This window comes from Taudactylus pleione, unplaced genomic scaffold, assembly GCF_031769625.1.
Source record: "Taudactylus pleione unplaced genomic scaffold, aTauple2 ptg000627l, whole genome shotgun sequence".
Taxonomy (NCBI): Eukaryota; Metazoa; Chordata; class Amphibia; order Anura; family Myobatrachidae; genus Taudactylus; species Taudactylus pleione.
In genome coordinates, this window is record NW_028285029.1 from 623,731 (window position 1) to 645,000 (window position 21,270).

At 44.1% G+C, this 21,270-nt stretch overlaps 1 protein-coding gene across 1 annotated transcript in view; it reads left to right on the top strand.

Annotated features, from left to right (window-relative positions):
• Positions 1–21,270, top strand: part of LOC148479248 (vomeronasal type-2 receptor 26-like) — a 54,532-nt gene that overhangs the window by 28,758 nt on the left and 4,504 nt on the right. Inside the window, exons 5-6 of the mRNA XM_088454668.1 lie at positions 6,779–6,994; positions 21,260–21,270. The exon at positions 21,260–21,270 is cut by the window's right edge and continues 113 nt beyond it. Coding sequence (XP_088310794.1) covers positions 6,779–6,994; positions 21,260–21,270 — 227 coding nt within the window. The remainder of the gene's footprint in view (positions 1–6,778; positions 6,995–21,259) is intronic.

Here is a 21,270-nt window from a genome sequence, read left to right on the forward strand (position 1 = left end):
AGTAAGAAGAGTAGCAGGAGTAAGCAGAAGTGGATCTTCTGGGTCATTAGAAACTGAAGTCAAAGGTCTGGCATTGACGATAGCTGAGACTTCAGCCATGAAAGTTGTTAAACTCTCGTGAGTAAGTCTTGCAGTACCTACTTGTAGGAATATGGAATCAAGGATTCTGCGTATGATGCCAATCATCCTTTCCCATGTACCTCCCATATGAGAAAAATGAGGTGGGTTGAAAGTCCATGTACAACTTTGCTCACTGAGGTATCTCTCTACACCTTTAGTGTTGATGTTTGAGTGAATTTGTAGTTCTTTGGTTGCATAAATATTTTGGCAGTGATGCCAACCTATGCATTAAGTCACTCTTAGAAATGTGGCACGTTTAAATGGACGGGCTGTATGAGTTAGGCAGGTAATTGCTCTAAGAAGTGATTTCCAAGTTGAGAATCTTTGGAATCTGTGTGGCTCAAGTTGACAATTTAAGATCATGGTATGGATCGTTGTCACAGCTAGCACAGCACCACAAAGTTCTAGCCGGGGTATGGTATGCCCTGGAAGTGGTGCTAACTTCGCTTTGCCCATGACAAACCCAATATGACACTGGCCTCGAATATCCACAGTTTTAAGATATGCAACAGCGGCAATTGCTTGGATTGAAGCATCAGAAAATACACATAGTCTCTGGTTTTGTACTTCTGTAGAAGGCACAGGAGCATATGAAAGTGTAATATAAAGGTTGGTTAAAGTGGACAGAGAACTTTTCCACTCCTCCCACAAATCTCTTTTCTGAGGAGACAGTGGCGCATCCCAGCTGGATGACTCGCAGGTTAGGTCTCTGAGCAAGGCTTTACCTTGGATAGTGACAGCATCAGCAAATCCTTAGGGGTCATACAAGTTATTTATAACAGACAAGACACCTCTGCGGGTGTAGAGTCTTTCCCCACTGTTCACTTGGAAGGTAAAGGAGTTGGATTTTAAGCCCCATAAGAGTCCAAGGCTACATTGAGCTGGTGGAGAATCGGTTCCTAAATCTAAATCCCTTAAGTCACTGGTATGATCTTGAGAAGGGAAGGCTTCCATCACTCTTTTGCTATGGAAAGCTATTTTGTGAAGCCTGAGATTAGAGCAGGCAAACATTTCCTGAGCTCTCTTGAGGAGGCTGTTTGCTGTCTCATCTTTTGGCATAGATTTTAAACAGTCATCTACATAGAAATCTTTTTCCACAAGTTATCTAACATCAGAACCATACTCTAGCTCACCCTTTTGAGCTGAACATCTGAGTCCGTAGATGGCAACTGCAGGGGAAGCACTGTTACCAAAGATATGTACCCTCATGCGGTACTTTGCAATATCTTTAGAGGGGTCGTTGTCTCTGAACCAAAGGAATCTTAGGAAATTCCTGTCAGTTTCACTTATGAGGAAGCAATGAAACATTTGATGAATGTCAGCTGTGAAGGCAATAGAGTCCTTACAGAAACGTATGAGTACTCAAAGGAGTTTGTTGTTAAGGTCTGGTCCTGTCAGGAGAACATAATTTAAGGAGATGCCTTTGAACTTGGCACTGGAATCAAACATGACTCTGATCTGACCTGGTTTCTTTGGGTGGTATACTCCAAACACTGGTAAGTACCAGCATTCATCTGTGTCTTTAAGAATGGTAGCTATCTCAGCATGACCACTCTCAAATATTTTGTCCATGAAAGAGAAGAAGTGATATTTCATTTCTGGTTTCCTGTGGAAGTTGCGTTTCAGTGATGAGAAGCGTTTAAATACTTGTTCTCTGTTGTTAGGTAGGCGCCGTCTGTGTATTTTAAAGGGTAGAGGTGCAACCCAACTGTTGGCATCATCTTTGCCTAGTCCCTTTTTCATTATTTCCAGGAATAGATTGTGCTCTATGGACATTGCGACTTGATCATCCCTTTTTGTTCTTTGGAAGACTGTGCACCCCAAATGTTCTTGGTAGCTGTCACGGATGTGGTTGTCACTAGGAGAGTCTATGACAGTGCAGTGTGGTAGTTCCTTTATGAGGAAGTGATTGTGACATGGTTGAAATAGAGAAGGGTGCCCGTTTTCTAAAGTACAGGTAAGCATGCTGTTGACAGTAACTGGTTTATGCACTTTTCCAAGACATACTTCTCCTATTATGACCCATCCTAGGTCTAATCTTTGAGCATAAAGAGCATTGTGTGGACTGTTAATCTGACTTCTGACTTTGTGGACTCGTAAGATATCTCTCCAAATGGGTAGAATTATCTGGGCTAGTGGGTCCAGTTCTGGTACCAGGGTGTAGAGCTGTGTTGTGTTCTGTGCTGTGACATTCTATGCAGTTAACACTAATCTTACAATCCTTGGTAAGGTGGGTTGTAGAAGAGCAGCACTTGTAGCAGATGCCATTTTCTCTTAGGAATGCTTTGTGGTTCTCCAGGGACTTATCTCTAAAGGCTCTGCATTTCAGTAGAGGATGCGGTTTGTTATGCAGGGGACACTGCTTTGCAGGATCTTTATCTTTGTTCTCTTGACGAGTAGAATAGGTAGACCTACAGGAACAGTCTGTATAATGCATGTTAGTCTTGTGAACTGCGACTGACATTTTGTGTGGGTTAGGTAGAATAGGGGTTGAGCTGGTCAGTGTAAAGGTAAAACTAGGATCATTCCTGGTCTTAGCTTGTTGGTGCACGAAGTCCGCAAAAACAGAGAATGGTGGAAATGGCACGTTGTGCCGCTGCTTATATTGGGAACCATGGGTAAGCCATTGCTCCTGTAGATTGTATGGTAGCTTTTGCACTATAGGTTTAATGCCTCTGGCTGTGTCGAGGAAGGAAAGTCGTGGTAAGTCTCCCTCACACTTGGCTAGCTTTTGTTAGGTAACCTAGGGAAATCATCAATTCTTTTGAATAGTGCACTTTCTATTATCTCTGGTCAGCCGTAGCACTCATTTAATCTATCCCAGATCTTGTTAAGGCCATTCTCAGGGTGGTTAATATTGATTACTCTTATCCTTCTAGCATGTTCAGTGGATTCATTCCTAAGCCATTTAATTAAAAGGTCTATCTCTTTGCTATGTGGTCTAACCCTCTGATTACATTTTGGAAAGAGGATTGCCAGGCTCTGAAGCTCTCATGGCGATCATTGAACTTTGAGAGTCCGTTTGTGACCAGCTCACGGTGAGCAAGAAACTTGGCAAAGTCTAATGTGTCTTGATTGGCTCTAGGAGATGTTGTTTGTGCATTAACATGGTGAGTAAATGGTGTGTGGTCATACCTGTTAGGATTGTATGGTTCCTGATGGCTTGTATCATACCAATTTTGTGTGCGGGTAGTTGTGCCTGTGCTGTAGTTTGCAGATTCCGACACCTGGTGTGGGGGAAGGTTGTCCCTCATGGGTTCCTTGAGTCTAGAATTCTCTTGTTTGCAAGTTTGCAGTTCACTGTTGACTAGTGGGGGCACTGCATTGTGTGTTTGGCTTGTTTCACTGATAAAATCTAAATGCATGCTTTGTACTGATTGAGGTTTGCTGTCCATTTTGGATGCTTGATTTACATATTCTGATGTGCGTTGCAACGAATTCTGCGATCCAAGCTCTGCGTCAAGCACATTGATCCTCCTTACATTAAGAAGTTCTGCAGACTCTAAGAACTGTGCTTCGTCTATTACAGCTGCTGCCTCCTTCTCTGCAGTGAGCTTCTCACTAATTGCTTCTAGGCGTTGTTTCTCCATAACTCTTTCTGCATCCAGACGTGACCTCTCCGTATCTCTTTCTGCATCCAGATGTGATCTTTCTGCTTCCAGATGTGATCTCTCTATTCCTTTCTATGCTTCTAAACGTGATTTTTCTATTTTCAATTGCATCTCTTGTTCAGCAAAGGTGGCCTGCACTTTTTCAGCTTCCGCTTTTGCACGTGCCATTATGGCTGCATTGCTGACACATAAAGATTTGGAGGAACTAGAGACTTGGGACCTTGTTTTGTATGAAGATGTCGTTTTCTGTGACATGATGGAATGGAAATGCTTGACTGTGTAGAGGCTGCTGTATTGTAATGTGCAGATAACTAAGCTGACACTGTAGCAGGTCTCTGAGTAGTCAGGGTTTTGGGACTATTGTTAGGCTGTTTGACTGTGCAGGGATTGTGGTAACCCACAGCTATGTGAGCGTCCAAAAGGCTGCACTATTAAAAAAAAACGCCCTGATTCAGAGCGGGTGCTCATTCAGAGCGTCTGGCTCTGAATCAGGCCCTAAGTGAACTAGTTAATTTTGAAGATCAGTTCATTTTGAACTGATCATTCATGAACTACCCATCACTTTGCCAGACAGAGGAGCTGCACCTTTTGGGAAGAAAAGGATCCTGAGACTGTTGCTTGCTGAGCAGGGAGAGGCCTATACACTGCTTGCTAGAATACATCCATGCTCCAGTGGAACCAGGCTTTCCTCCATCTCTTTCCCTGCTGATTGATGATGGAAGTGTGCACTGTTCTGCGTGCATGATTGCTATTGCATTCGCAGTTGTGATCCGCAATGTGTCAGGTCCTGTGTTCACTTAATGCTAAGCTTGCAGAGGACTTAGGCATCATTCAGCTTGGATCACAAGTCTGCAATCGCAAGCACCCACACATTACAAAATGATGCAAACAAAATGCAATTGCAGCACTATACTAAGATGCCCATCAGCTTATAAAGCCGCCCACTTCCCATCACATACATCCGAAAGTCAGCAAAAACATTGGTAACATTGAGTAACATCGGACCCATATGCACAGTTGTGGTTGAGCTTGACAAGACTCACGACCTGCAAAGCTTCCTGTCACCATGTAGACTTCTGGCTGCATATGCCATAACTGGGGCTTGCTTATGCATGCCCCTGTAACGGCGTTCAAATGCACAGGCACGCCTGCGTTCCTTTGACCACTCCCCCTCTCCACCCCCAAATGGCACTTCCTGTCAAACATTTCTCAGTGGCTTTGCTTGTCCGCTGCATTTGCTTTTGCGATTGCAGCAGCCATTTTGTGCATGTGCACTGCGGTGCATATGCATCTACAGAATGCAAACATCGACTGGGTGCATGCGAACACATACTTGCGATCCAAGCTGAATGAGGCCCTTAATGCTATTCCTCATTGTCACGTTAATGTTGGACTTTGCATTAAGGCTAAATTGCAGTGAACTGTATGCAACTATGTGTGTTTATTCTCATGCTGGACTTTGCTTACCACTAAAACTTTTGCAGTTAAAAACAAAAAACTTAAAATAAAATAGTGTTGTATCCTTCTGATATTGTGTTCATTTAGGTGCAACTAAACAAACTGGTCAGCCTCTCTGATAACCTCTTGAGCCTGGGCACTATGGGCCTCATTCAGAGGCAGTCGGAGGATGCAAGCGGTCGCTCAGAAACTGGGCGGCCACTTGCATCCTGACCACCCGCCTCTGTTGCGGTCGTTAGGCTGTGGGTTAACACCCACAGCTCTAACGACTGCCCCGGTGATGGTCGCGATGGTCAGAGACCATCACGACCATCGGAGCTTACGACAAGACCCTAGGATAGGGGCTCCCTTGTCATAAGGCCTGGAGAGCTTCTGGCTCTGTCATAGCCGGAAGCTCTCCACTGACATCACTAGTGATGTCAGTGGGGCCGCCCCCAAATGGTAGGCGTTCCCATGGGAACGCCTCCGTTTGGGCTGCCACTCCCCGGCCCGCCTTCCAAACGGGGCGAGCTGTCAATCAACATCGACAGCTGGCCCCCTTTGGATCGAGACCTGCTACGACTGGAGCTGATGATCGTAGCGGGTCTCACGCATGCGCACGACGGCGCCGGCGCCATTGTGCGCATGCTCTGTGGGGGGCCATCGACCTGGTCCGAGCGCATCGGTGCTAACGACCGGGTCTGAATGACACCCTATATGTGATGAACTGCATAAACTATTTTACGCATTTCATGGGACTGTTGCCTACTTCATCAGACAGTTTATGCCTATTTCTTGCAGGGTGCCAGCTCTAGCTTTTTCTGTGCTGGAGATTTTAGCAGAGTGTTCTGCCAGACAATTAGACACATTTGTATTAATGTGATACTTCAAATATTCAATAAACAATTTATTTCGAAGTAGGCCACCCTGGACAAACCTACATATTTCCGCAAAATACCCACAAACTTTGTAATTTTCATTCATAAAATGAGCAAAATACATAAAGTTGTGAGAAAATAAAAAGAAATACGTACCTTCAAAAGTCGGACGAGTTCGGGCGCAATGAGCCTGAGAGGCCAGGAAGGTCACTACTGCACTCCACGCAGGTGGCCAGAAAACCGACTAGGGGGTTTCAAATGGCATCTAGAGATAGGAAGGTACTAGGAGAGGCCGGCCCCTGCATCTCCTTGCGGCAGAGAGGTGAGCAAGAACAGATTTGTGGTGCCTGTCAGGTCAGCTGCGCCTGATGCAGGGTTAAGTATCCACCTTGCAGCATGTGATACTTAGCACCAGAGCAATTCATCTCTTCGCACCGGTGCAGGGCCAGCTGCTCTGAGAAGCTATTGAATTGCTTTGTCTTACACTTAAAATAAACAACCGACAGCAAAACAATCGAATTTCCTTCATTGACACTATACAGAGTTCTGTGGGATGGACGTTTAGAACAAATATATTAGTTTCTTTTCAGGATTTTCATCGACTAATGATAAATGTAATAAAAGACTTCAATACACAGTAACACTTATTTATACTACTTATTACATTACACTGCTATCTAATAAAATGTATTTCACATAAAAACATATACAAATACACATTCATTCTTCTAGTACTTTCTAAGAAGAGTTTGCTTCCGAGATCCCACAGGAGAAGACATCTATTTCAATGAGAGAGGAGAAATGACCACATTCTACTACATTCATAGTTACGCAGTGTTGCCTGATTGGAAATATTACTTCAGGAGAGTTGGGAATTTCAATGCTACGTCTCCTGAAGGTGATCAGCTCTTTATCAACCAAAGTCTCATAATTTGGAAACATGGACAGGTTAGTGACCCTACGTGATGAAGAACAAGAAATGCCACCATCTGTGATACTCAATAACAAATTATACACTGTGCTATAAATTCCAATTATATGCTTTATAGTCAATGGAAAGAAGTTTGCATTTGTTTCTCAGAGGGATAAGGAGCCAGTGGCATAGACTACAGGAAGGGCAACTGAAGTAGAGCGACAAGAGGAAAATGATGAAGGCAGTAGGAATAAGGATGGACTGTTGAGGGGTGAGGTGGGATATAGGAAGAGGATAAAGTAGTAAATGACAGCAATCTAGGTAAGAAATTATGAGGGAGTAGATGAGAGCTTTAGTAGCTTCCCAGGTGAGGGAGGGTCTGATCCTGGAAATATTGCAGAGAAGGAAATGGCCGGATTGGGAGAAGGAATGTATAATAGGGGATAAAGAAAGGGTAGAGTTGAGTGTGACACCCAAACATCGGACTTGGGGAACAGAGGAGATGGAGAAATTATCAACAGAGAGGAAGAGGGGGAGAGAGAAGAGGAAAAATGATAAGTTTAATTTTTAAGATATAAAGTGTCAGAGTATTATAACTTTTGCTTTTATCCTGACCATTTTATTGTTACCAAATGTCGCTGCCATCATCATTATCATCATCATTGTTTATTTGTAAGATTCAACACACACACAGTACTATACAGGGAAACATTTTATAAAGAGACTATGGATACAATAAATGAGCAAATTGCAGCATACAGACATCATTCACATAATGACACTGTATATAAAAATCATAGAAAAACAAAAGGAAAGATTCAACCAAATTGCATGGAGACAGAATTCGGCATTAAAAAAACAACTCACAAAATGATCGGCGCTTAGAGCACTTGTTCTGGGACATAAATAGACTTCTAATGAAATATACAAATCTATATCCAATACTGTTGTTAGAAAAAAACACATATATTAATCAACACAGTAAAAACAAAAACACATAATACATAAGATACAATGAAAAAACAATTTTTCTGATGCTTGGTAGTGATAATCTCTATTATTGAAAAAAACAATGTCCAGTCAGTCATTTGCGATACATACTTACCATTTGGTATATAATGTTTAAATACAATGTACAGTATCCTCCAGTAATCAAATATCAGCAATACCTAGAATTGCATTTGGAATAAGATGTAGCAACTTGAAGTTTGTTGAAAAAATATCGTCACAGCAGCACCTGTTACTGTGTGTAATTAAATCACACACGAGCTTATATTCAACGTGTTTAATCCACGTATTCATGTCTCATTAGAATAGAAATCAGTGCTGTTTCCATATGCAATTTAATCACATAATTATAGGCTTATATTCAGGATAGTCATTCCCATAATCATGTCTCATTGGAATCAAGAAAGTCAATAGTATCGGTGCAGACTGCAGACCATATAATTAACAGGGTTATGGTGCATACACACGGTCAGATTTTTCATCAGATTTGAACGATAACGATTTTAAAAATCGTTCAATCGTTCAAATCTGATGGAAAAATCGTTCATTTGTGCAACCATGAATGATGGACAATGAACGATGCACGTTCACGTTTGTCTGAGAACGATATCTAACATGTTTGCAGTCAGATTTATCAGATATCGTTCATAATTCTTCAGATATCATTCAAATCGTTCAAAAAATCGTTCAAATCGTTGAACGATATTGTTTATCTGACAAATCTGACTATGTGTATGCTCTATATAAGTGTGCAGATTTGTTTTTTTAGAAAAAGCATTAATGTGCACGAGTGAAACTCACACTATAGCCCGATTGTCCTTATTGCTGCTGGCTAGCTGTGCCTATACGCTGGGCGTCCCCATGCGTTCTGTGAGCTGCACATACTGTGTGTGATGTTAACACTTGGCTCCTGTGCATCCATGTCACCGGACAGGACTTCAGTCGCCTGACAACTCAGCTGGTCTTCTTATGGTAGTTAGTGTAGTCCTGCACTGATCCCCTCTACATGTTTCTCCGCCTACACAAAATTGACAGCTTCCTCAGGAGGTGTGGTTAGCAGTATCCAGAGCTGCATACTTAATGCTGGCCATACACGCTACAATTATCGGGGCGATCCGCTTGATGTCAGCGGATCGCCCCGATAATTGTAGCGTGTGGGGGGCGACCGACGGTTAAATATTGCTCGGTCGGGCATGTCGGATTGTCCAGCATGCCCGTCCAATGCGATATTTACCAGTTAACTGTCGGCCGCATCGGAAGGAACATGGAAATGTCTCCTCCCCCGGGGGCGGAGCGCAGATGTCGGGCTGATACACTGTGAGAGAAATCTCACAGTGTATGCCGGCGACATCTGCGGCTGGCAGGCTGCAAGATAAAATGTCTGTCGGTCTGACAGACATTTTATCTGGCCGTGTATGCCCAGCATTAGGGGGCATCCACTACACGATTTTAGCAGGCGATTGAACAATAATGACATCGTTATTGTTCAATCGTTTAAAAATAGTTTATAAATCGTGCAGTGTTTGGTCGTTAACGATCAACGATGCGCGCTCCCGCTGGTCGTTTGATCGTCTCGTCAGTCAACCGAACATGCAGGTCAATTTCACTTGATCTATTAAAGATCGTTTGCAAATCGTTCAGACTGAAGATAAAATTTCAAGGGAAAAAATCAAGGGAAAATCATTTATACCCCTTTTACACCAGAGCAAAAACCTGGGTTTTTGCAGGGTCTACCCGGGTCGTAGCTCAGTGTAAACGGGTCCCTGAAAAATAACCTGGGTCAAGTTACCCTGCAATCCAACCCAGGAAGCTACCAGGGTTGGACCCAGGATGGACCCAGGTAATGGTGCAGTGTAAACGGTGCAACCCGGGTTATCTGACCTGGATCATGCCTAAAATGAGCGGATTGGTGGCTGTGGAGCACTCACCTCCAACTTTTTATGACCTCACAGGTTTAGCAGGGCAGACCAAGGTTCAGTGTGAACAGGGCTGACCTGGGAGTAACTCAGATCAAAGGTGCAGTGTAAATGGGTCTGACCTGGGTCTGACCAGGGTTGGAACCATGTCCAAAAACCCAGGTCAGACCTGGGTTTTTGGTGGAAAAGAGGTATTAGAGATTGGACAGGGAGTAGATCGTCTACTGTAGTGGTTCTCAAACTCGGTCCTCAGGACCCTACACAGGTCAGATTTTCCAGGTCACCCAGCAGATGCACAGGTGTATTCATTACTCACTGACACATTTTAAAGGTCCACAGGTGGAGCTAATTATTTCACTTGATTCAGTGAGGAGACATGGAAAACATGCACTGTTTGGGGTCCTGAGGACCGAGTTTGAGAACCTGTGTTCTAGTGGATGTGCCCCTTTATACCGGCACTTATTAGTCATTCCATCTCATCATTCTCCTTCAGCTCTAATTACAGGTGTTAATACTTGTCAGGTATTTTCATTAAATCCTGACTTTGGGCTGTAGTTGCAAGAATCACTACTGGTCAGATTTTTCTTATTACATCTTTATTTATACAGCCAATATCTATTAAACAGTATTGGCATATACAGTACATATATACACAAATTACATCAAAGCAGTTCATTTAAAATCTTTCTATTGTTTTTTTTCCCAAAGAAATAGAAATGTCCATTTCTTATTTAGTATTCTATAGTATTTATTGACCCATTATATTGATGTGCTTAGATGAACACTTAATATTATTCATGGGCTTACTTTGTTCATACATCACACACAGGGTCTCATTCAGACCCACTCGTGAGCGCTATATGCTCACAAGCAGGTCGATGGTGCCCAAGTGCGCATGCGCACGACAGAGGGAGCTCCGTCGTGCACATGCGCGAGACCCGGCGAGCAACGGGGAAGCTGTCACTCCAGGTCTCGCACCAAAGGGGACGTGCTGTCGATGGTGAGTGACAGCACGTCCCCTTTGGTGGGTGTGCCGGGGGCGTGGCTGCCCAGACGGAGGCGTTCCCATGGGAACGCCTACCGTCTGGGTCCGGCCCCACTGACATCACTAGTGATGTCAGTGGGAGTGATTTTGGCTCTGATAGAGCCAAAATCACTCCAGGGCTTGCGGCAGCGAGACCCTACCCTTGACCGTCGCGACCATGATCATGGATGCTCGCATAAGCTGTGGGTGGTAACCCACAGCTATGCGAGTGTCCAAAAGGCCGCTTCGCAATGAAAAAAACATGCCCTGATTCAGAGCGGGCGCTCGTTCAGAGCGTCCGGCTCTGAATCAGGCCCACAGTTTGTGTGGCTCACGGAACGCATGGGGACACCCAGCGTATAGGGACAGCTAGCCAGCAGCAATAAGGACAATTGGTCTATAGTGTGAGTTTCACTCGTGCACATTAATGCTTTTTCTAAAAAACAAATCTGCACACTCTAACCCTGTTAACTATATGGTCTGCACCGATACTATTGACTTTCTTGATTCCAATGAGACATGATTATGGGAATGACTATCCTGAATATAAGCCTATAATTATGTGATTAAATTGCATATGGAAACAGCACTGATTTCTATTCTATGAGACATGAATACGTGGATTAAACACGCTGAATATAAGCTCGTGTGTGATTTAATTACAGACAGTAACAGGTGCTGCTGTGACGATATTTTCAACAAACTTCAAGTTGCTACATCTTATTCCAAATGCAATTCTAGGTATTGCTGATGTTTGATTACTGGAGGATACATTGTTTTTAACCATTATATTCCAAATGGTCAGTATATATCACAAAGGACTGTGACTGAACATTCTTTTTTTGAATAATAGAGATTATCACTACCAAGCATCAGAAAAATAGTTTTTTTATTATATCTTATGTATTATGTGTTTTTATTTTTACTGTGTTGATTAAAATATGTGTTTTCTCTAACAACAGTATTGGATATAGATTTGTATATTTCATTAGAAGACTATTTATGTCCCAGATCAAGTGCTCTAAGGGCCTGATTCAGAGCTGAACGGTCTGACCAGAGCACTCGCTCTGAATCAGGGCCGTCCTATTTAAATGTGGAGCGGCCTTTTGGACGCTCGCATAGCTGTGGGTTACCATGATGATGGTCGCGATGGTCAAAGACCATCGCGACCATCGGGCTTACGACGAGACCCTGTGGTAGGGTCTTGCTGCTGCAAGCCCTGGAGTGATTTTGGCTCTATCAGAGCCAAAATCACTCCCACTGACATCACTACTGATGTCAGTGGGGCCGGACTCAGACGGTAGGCGTTCCCATTGGAACGCCTTCGTCTGGCAGCCACGCCCCTGGCACGCCCACCAAAGGGGACGTGCTCTCACTCACCATCGACAGCACGCCCCCTTTGGTGCGAGACCCCGAGCAACGTATTCCTCGTCGCTCGCCGGGTCTCGCGCATGCGCCCAACATCGACCTGCTTGCGAGCGTCCATCGCTCCTGAGCGGGTCTGAATGACCCCCTAAGCGCCAATCATTTTGTGAGTTTCTTTCTGGTAATTTATGGTTAGGGGAGATCCAGTTTCCCCTGACATTATCGGCTGCTGGCAGTAACTTGTGCTAAGAGTGAGAAGAGATTATCTCTGAGATAAAAGGGCCTTAAGGATCAGCGCCTATCTGGTGTGTTTTTTAAGAATTCAGCATAAGACTTAATATGACATACAAAGAGGAAGGAGAGTGGAAGATTACTGCACATTGGGCCTGATTCAGAGATGTACACAAGACCGATGTTTAGCAGTTGAGCAATGTTTTGTAACTGTGTGATCACAGCTGTGGAATCGCACGCAATGAAGCTGTGAAAACATGCTAACGCATGCAGTGAGTACTAAAGCTGTGCAGGCAATTGCAGTGGCGAATTTATGCACGCCCATGAAACAGCGTTGGAATGAACAGGCACACCTGCGTTTCTCTGACCACTCCCCCGTCACCACTCCCAAATGCTCACAGCCCAACACTCACTCTGTGATGGATTCCTATCTGCATCCATAATTGCAGTGCAATCGCCGTGCACGCTCAGAGGAATAGCGTGGAAACATGGTGCCCAGAGAAATTGCATGTCATAGCGCCCCCCCCCTGTACTGAACTGTGCCAGTGGGATATGGTCAGCCTGCGGGGGAATACTGCGGTGAAGAAAAAAAACAGCAAACAGTGGCAGTATCACATTGGGCATTGAGGTCCCATTGGGGGAATGGAATGCTTTGGTGATGCATCTGACATTAAGGGGTAGCTGCTTTGGCACTGCTTTATTTATGTATAGCACCTAGGATCTGACTTTTACTCCTTTGAATCATTGTTATTAGTCAATAGAGCAGATTGTATTATATATTCTGATCATTTAACTTAAATTGACAGAATATATGTGCAAGAGTGAGATTACACAGGGTGCACAGCTTATTACTGTAATTACTGCCCCAAGCAGCTGTCACTGGAGTGGGAACAAGCTCCCTTCTCAGCTATGCTCCTACTTAGCAAATATACATTGTACCTATATTAATGTGAGAACTACTAATCATGTTCTGTCTACCACCATTATTATTATTATTTCAGGTCTCCTAATATTTTCCTTTCAAATAAAACTTCTAATAACACTTTGTGGCCATGCCTGGGAACACCTTCATTACTTTACATAGCAAAGCAGTGACTCTTTTTAAACTCATACCTTATAATTAAAGTTTTGGATTTTACCTCAGATGTGTAACTATTAAGTCAATTGAAGCACAATGAATGAATGAATGAATAAGGAGAGGAGGGAGGGGATCAAGAGGAGAGGGGAGAGGAATATGCTGATCAGAGAGGGGAGGTGACAGAGGCCAATAAAAAAGCAGAGGGGAGGGGCAAAGAGCTGATCACAGGGCAGAGAGGGGAGGGAATTAAAGAGTTGAGATGTGAATGTAATCAATCTGACAGGAAAGGGGAGGTGACAGAAGATGATCACAGAGGAGGGAGGGCCGGAGGGGAGGTGACAGAAGATGATCACAGAGGAGGGGGGGCCGGAGGGGAGGTGACAGAAGATGATCACAGAGGAGGGAGGGCCGGAGGGGAGGTGACAGAAGATGATCACAGAGGAGGGAGGGCCGGAGGGGAGGTGACAGAAGATGATCACAGAGGAGGGAGGGCCAGAGGGGAGGTGACAGAAGATGATCACAGAGGAGGGAGGGCCGGAGGGGAGGTAACAGAAGATGATCACAGAGGAGGGAGGGCCGGAGGGGAGACAATCTGGTCAGTTTGAGGAGCATGAAATGCAGAAACAAATCTCAGATCCGTAATTTATTTAGGATATAGAGCACACATACAGAGATAAAACGAACAGGTGGCCATCATACTGTGCAGTGCCCCACGAACTCCGGAACCCTGGATGGTGCCCTCTGTCCATTTTGGTGCCCGGAGTTCATGCTCCACTGGAAACACCTTCGCTACACCCCTGTGCATGCTCAGTGCAGCTTATATGCATGCTCAGTGGCTAATAATCACTCAATCAGCGCACGCAGTTGCAATTGTGGTCCGTGCTGAATCAGGCCCAGTAGCTGTAACTGCAACATCCTAAGAAGACCACTGTGATCCATAGATGTTCCTGGGTGGTCGCGGAGGTGGACAAAAGTGAATGTAAATAGAGGCCTGTTCATGGGAGTACTAAGATTTTGTCTGTTATCGCTGCTGCATTCTCAATCACAGAACTACAGTCTCAGAGGCCATATTTAGAGAGAGCGATGTTCCTGAAATCTTTGCAGCCAATGACTTAAGGTGCCCACACACATAGCGACATTTTACACGATTTGGCCGATTTCGACGAATCGTGACGACGAATCGGGTAAAAAAAGTACAAATCGTGAATTTATACTCACGAGCACGATGCCGATGCGCATCCCCGCTCGTCGTATATCGCATCTTCTGATCTGCCGTGCTGTAGGGCAGATTAGCCAACCATGAACCCGATCGACGCCGATCGTGAGGGTTTTTTCCTCACGATGAATCGTACGATTCATCACACAATGCAGAATTTGACTGACAGAAGCCTGGACACGCCCCATCGCCATCTTGTGCAGCATCGTGTATGGAGCAAGTCAGTCGCACTTTGGGAGCCTGCACACTGGATATTTGTTTTGTTGGATATTTGGTGAGTATTTGTACAGTTTGCAACCACACTGACCACCAATATGTGCTCCCCACTGCCCACCAATGTGTGCCCCCAGGTAATAAATGCATGACCCAGCCACCGCTCGCCGTATTGAGGTGGGCGGTGGCTGGGTCATGCATTAAGCTCCCCCACTGCCCACCAATGTGTGCCCCCAGGCAATAAATGCATGACCCAGCCACCGCCCGCCGTATTGAGGCGGGCAGTGGCTGGGTCATGTATTAAGCTCCCCCACTGCCCACCAATGTGTGCCCCCAGGCAATAAATGCATGACCCAGCCACCGCCCGCCGTATTGAGGCGGGCGGTGGCTGGGTCATGCATTAAGCTCCCCCACTGCCCACCAATGTGTGGTAATACCTCAAATAAATAAATAAACATGTTTTTCCCAAAAAAACACCATACATTACATTTAAAAACACACATTATTTCAAGCTGGGGGTCTTCTACCTTTCGGTTTCCAGCTGTTGTGGAACTACAGATCCCAGGATGACCTGCCACCCTCCTTTGAAACTATTTTTAGGGCATCCTGGGATCTGTAGTTCTACCACAATGTCAGGTGGAAAACCCATACTGTCAAAGAAAAACATTATATTACCAAGCAATAAACACATAACATTCCTGTAAAAGAAAACATGATTAGAATACCATAACAAACCTTTAAAAACCTGTAAAAAAGAAAATATTAAAACATTAAAAATGTGAACTATAACAACATTACATTTTACAAAACTATATACACAAATATTTAAATGTCCTTTTTTTTCTTATTCATAGATAATGTACATGGATTCTGAACATGAATTCGTTACAGGATTCATTGAAATCCTGCACTCGAAAGACTGTCTGTGGAAGATCAGTTCTCGGAAGTACCACAATAAGTCGCAGAAGTTGGCCGCACTCGAGGAACTGTTGGTGTATACAAAAAAATACATATCTGATGCAGACCTGAAAACTGTATGGCAAAAGATACAAAATCTCAGGACAGTATACATCAAAGAAAAAAAGAAGGTGGATGACTCCAAAAAATCAGGAGTGGCTACAGATGAAATATATACTCTTGCGCTGTGGTACTACCAAATGATGTCATTCATCAGTGAACAAGAGCCTCAAAGGGAATCAATCATCTTGATGTCTGAGCGTGAGGGAGATGAGGAGGTTGCAGAAGTCTTGGTAAGTAGTGACACAGTTTAAACCAAAATCCTTATGGTTTTTGTTGTTAAATCCCTAATGTCCAATTTAGTCAGTAGTTCACAGATAGTCCTCCTGCCATGGTACAGCACCTGGTCCATTGAAATAGGTCATGTACTCCTCCCTCACTTCTTTGGCACGTGCGGTGGATGTTGTTGTAGTTGTTGGTGCAGACACAGATGTCAAATGTTCAATGTCCTTCAGGGGTCCTACATCTTCTGGTCTAGCTGGGACTGGTCCTCATTGAGTAGATTTTCTTCGCAGAAAGTTGTGCAGCACACAGCACGCCATCACGACCCAGTCAATCTTCTCCACATGTAGATTGATGGTGGTGTGGAAAATGCGGAAGCGGTTGCTCATTATTCCAAACGCATTTTCCACAATGCGCCGTGCCCGGGATAGACGGTAGTTGTATATCCTTTTCTCTCTGGTCAGGCCCCTGTGTGCAAATGGCTTCATCACATGTTCATGTAATGCAAAAGCCTCGTCTGCAACGAAAACGTAATTTAGGCCGTGCTTTGTCTGGTCCAGTGAGGGCAGGTTGAGGGTTTTGTTGGCGAGTCTCTGGTAGAAAGCCGTCTTTTTGAAGGATCCACCATCTGAAGCATGCCCATTCTTGTCGACATCCACAAACAGAAATTCGTAGTTGGCATTCACCACTGCCATGAGAACGATGCTGAAGAATCCTTTGTAGTTGTAGTAATATGATCCGGTGTTGGCAGGTGGGTTGATGCGGATGTGTTTCCCATCGATGGCTCCTCCGCAGTTAGGGAAATTCCAACGTTGTTCAAAATCTTCCGCGATGCTAGTCCACTCCTCCACGGTGTTAGGAAACTGTAAAAATAGGAAAAAAGATGTTAAAACATGACTATAATATTTTTTATATCTTTTTTCCCTATATAGACTCCCACCCAAGACCCTGATTTAACATCCACACCGGACCTCAGTCTGCTCGGTGGCGACAGTGATCCGGAGAATAGCACACAAGTTGAAACTCCACTTCCACCTGGACCCTCATCTTCGCAACAACCCCAAAAAAAGAAAAAAAAGGCAGAAAGGAGAATTTTACAGAACGAGAGGACCATTTTTTACAAAACGCAGAACGGATGCTGCAGAAACCCCCAGATGCAATTGATGATTTCACAGCTCATGTGAACAGCACATTGAGAAATCTGGATGCAGATATCCCAAAAAATTTTTTACGGTTAAACTACGACCTCTTGAGTCGCTCTATGAGCAAAAATATCTCAAATTCGACATACATTGCAGATCCAATGCTATTTTCCCCTGCCCCAAATAGGTATGTCCGCCCCCCCCCTGCCCAGTTAGATATTACTCCCCCACCAAGCACCCCAAGCACCAGCACCACCTTGTATAATGCTCTGCTGGATGCAGCAGATGAGTCGCCCCAATATTCAGATGTAAATTTGTTCTATATTGTAATATCACCAAATTTTATGAATTCCAATCGGTGCTGCTGCATGGGATAGGGTGGTGATGACGCCATTTGAACAAGGTCACTACGCACATGGCACAAGTACACATAGCTGGAAGCCGGGGCCACAATGTGTACTTGTGCCATGTGTGTATTGGCCTGTTCATACTGGCGTCTGACCCACCCTATCACATACAGCCGGCTACCTATTGGGATTCATTAAATTTGGTGATATTTAATTTGGTTGTTTTCTTGTCTTGATTTTAATGTCACCAAATTTTATGAATTCCAATCGGTGCTTGCTGCATGGGATAGGGTGGTGATGACGCCATTTGAACAAGGTCACTACGCACATGGCACAAGTACACATAGCAGGAAGCCGGGGCCACAATGTGTACTTGTGCCATGTGTGTATTGGCCTGTTCAAACTGGCGTCTGACCCACCCTATCACATACAGCCGGCTACCTATTGAGATTCATAAAATTTGGTGATAATGTTCTTTTGTAAAGTTGTAATAAAAAAGTATTTTGCACACAGTTTAGTGCACACTTTCAGTTGCCTGCAGGTCAGTGCACATTGTATTAAAAGAAGGCAATTTCTTGCTTTATATGTTGAGTAAAAAATAAATATAAAAATTTTTCTTTGCACAAGAAACCAATGTGTGGTGTTTTTTTTTTAACTTACCTTGCAATACTGGTACTGTAGCACTTTTACGATGGCTTTGCAGGTCTCCGGAATGATGACGCCCAAAGACTGAGGTGAGATGAGTGTCCCAAACTTTAGGTCTTCCAGTGACCTTCCTGTAGCCAGGTATCTCAGGGTAGCCACCAGTCTGTCTTCAGCAGGGACTGCCCTCCGCCACCTTGTGTCCTGTCTCTTGATGTGGGGGGTCACCAGATGCAGCAATTCTTGGAAGCTGGCGTCATCCATGCGCAGGTAGTTACGATAGTCCCCTGGGTTGTTCTCCTTGATCTCTATCAGCAGGGACATGTGAGAGCGGGTATCCCTTTGTAGCAGCCACTCCTTGGTCCAGCATGCTCTCGTCCTTCTTCGCTGGGCCCTCTTCCTAATCTCCCGGACCCCGGCTTCAGCGACCAACACTTTATACTGATAGGGACGCATCAGTACAGAATTCAGGAACAGGATAGAATGCAGGTAGGTAGCACACACTTGCAGGTAGAATAAACTTTGTATAAGGCAAGCCAAATACAAAGAGCACAGTAGCAATGTACAGGATTCAGCAGGAATACACCTAGCCTCATCTAGTAGCAGAGCAGAATGTACACAGAGTTTAAAGGGTTCCTGCTGTTTATACTCCCTAGATAGCCCCTCCCATTCTTATGGCTATTTAAATTTCCCACCAATAGTCAAGAGCCTGTTTTAATTTTTTTTTAAACTCACGATTTGTTATGTCCAATCTCACGATGCGTACGATCCGATAGATCGTGAGATCGTAAGACAGATTGGGTGTCATTTTTCCCAAATCGTGATCACGACGGCAAGGGAGCTCCCGTGAAAGTTCATGAGGAAATTGGGCATAAAATCGTATCGTGAGCACATCGGTATATGTGTGGGCACCTTTACTCTAGGGGTATAATTACTAAAGTGCAGGTTTTTGTTGTCCATAGCAACCAATCTGATACTACTTTTCATTTATCTAGCACCTTCTAGAAGATAATAGCTAGAATCTGATTGGTTGCTGTGGGCAACAAATTCACTGTTTCAGGAAACTGGAAAAGGCTGTAGCAGAATGTTGTGAGCAATATTGAAGCAGGTAACTGGTTTGAAGCAAATACTGGAGCAGGTAATTAGAATAGGTGCAGAATACTGTGAAGCAAATACTGAAGTAGGTAACTGGAAAAGAATGCAGGAATGCAAAACAGAACAAGGAGTAGTGATCTTCAGGGGGAGAAGTTTTACTGGTAATGTGCTGTCACCATTTCCTGGTTTAAATAGGGCATCCTTAGAACTAATAGGTTGCCTCAATGATGTGACCATATTTGTTGGAGACTGGTTTGTTAGGGTCAGATCATGTGATACTGTCCAAGATGGGCAGCAGCAATCTGAGTGGAGGAAGAGCATCAGGTGACATAGTTAAACATGGCTGCACCCATGCTGTGGTCTTGGAGGGAACTCTGGCGTGCAGCTTGTGTACCATCATGCTAGGGATACACTCTGTGAGCAAGGGACTGTAAAGAGCCCTCATGCTCAGTGACTGGACACTGAGTGGAAGGGGCAGGAGCTGCTCAGGCAGCGGGGAGCAATGTGCAGTGTGAGCGGACCTTACCGCTAACCAGGACAGGCGACAGAGAGGTAAGAAAGAGGTTTTATGTGCCTGGAGCAGAGTCCTAACCTGTACGCAGATGGCAGTAAGGTGACACCCCCTGATCCCAACTCCTTCCATAATCTTTTTAATTTCTGCCCTAATGTCTCCCATCTGTCCCAAGAATAAGACTCTTGTACCGCATGCTGAGGACAGGATGGCAGCCTAATACTAGTGATCATATCCAGCTTAAGACAAAAGGAACTGCTAGACTGACTACCACAACTATCAGCTGTAGCAATGATATTACTGTGCGAATACATTATTTTTGTCTACATAAAGTGTAACTTGCAGCTGTCTCTGCAGGTTGTGGAATAGTTACCTCCAGAATTATATCTAAGCTACTCATCTCAACCTTTAAAGGCCTCACCAAAACATGTCCCTCATTAATCTCTGATACTCTCCCTTTCACCCATTTGGATCTGCCTCTGACTAGTAATATGTATCCTCAAAATCCACCTGTTTACTCAAGCCTATCCTATTTCCACCTGATAAAACTCCCTCAGGGTATTCTACCACCTACAGTTCCCTACTCTACTCAGAGACCTACCAGATCCTATAATCTCAGCATGTCTCTCTTCTTATAGATCATAAATCCTCATAAGATGGTCCCATTCTACCCTTCTCATCTCTGCAGTTACTTCATGAACTTTGTAAATTATTATTATTTTTTTAACTATTTATTAAATTAAATATATATTTATTTAAGGTAAAGTATGGTGGCAAAGAAAGGTCAGACAAAATCAGCTCAATCTACAATGCACAATAACAACCAACAACATGCATTGCAGGTGGATACCGCCCAAGGTGCACAAACACAACTATAAAACCCCCTAATAAACAACATATTTACCCAATCAACCTTCTAACTGGACATCCCACCCATGTTAGGACGGTACAGCCAACTACCAGTCAATGAATAGAGTGCACTTAAACTAAATAATTGCACCCAGACTCGAGACCTACTGTTCTTTCCTGCTGCAAAATAGCCAACACTAAACCACTAAACCAACTTGCTGAAAGGGAAGGGAGAGTGGGAAGAGTGGAAACAAAGACACGGCCTACAGTCTAAGCCACTTCAATAAACTCATACAAAAAAAATTCCTATAGAAGCAACACACATGCTCTCAGCCCAAATGTAACATTTATAATAAAAGCTAGGATTCCTCAATCCTCCAGTTTTATTTTAAATAATTCATTTATTTTTATATATGATTTCTAGATTCCTGTGTC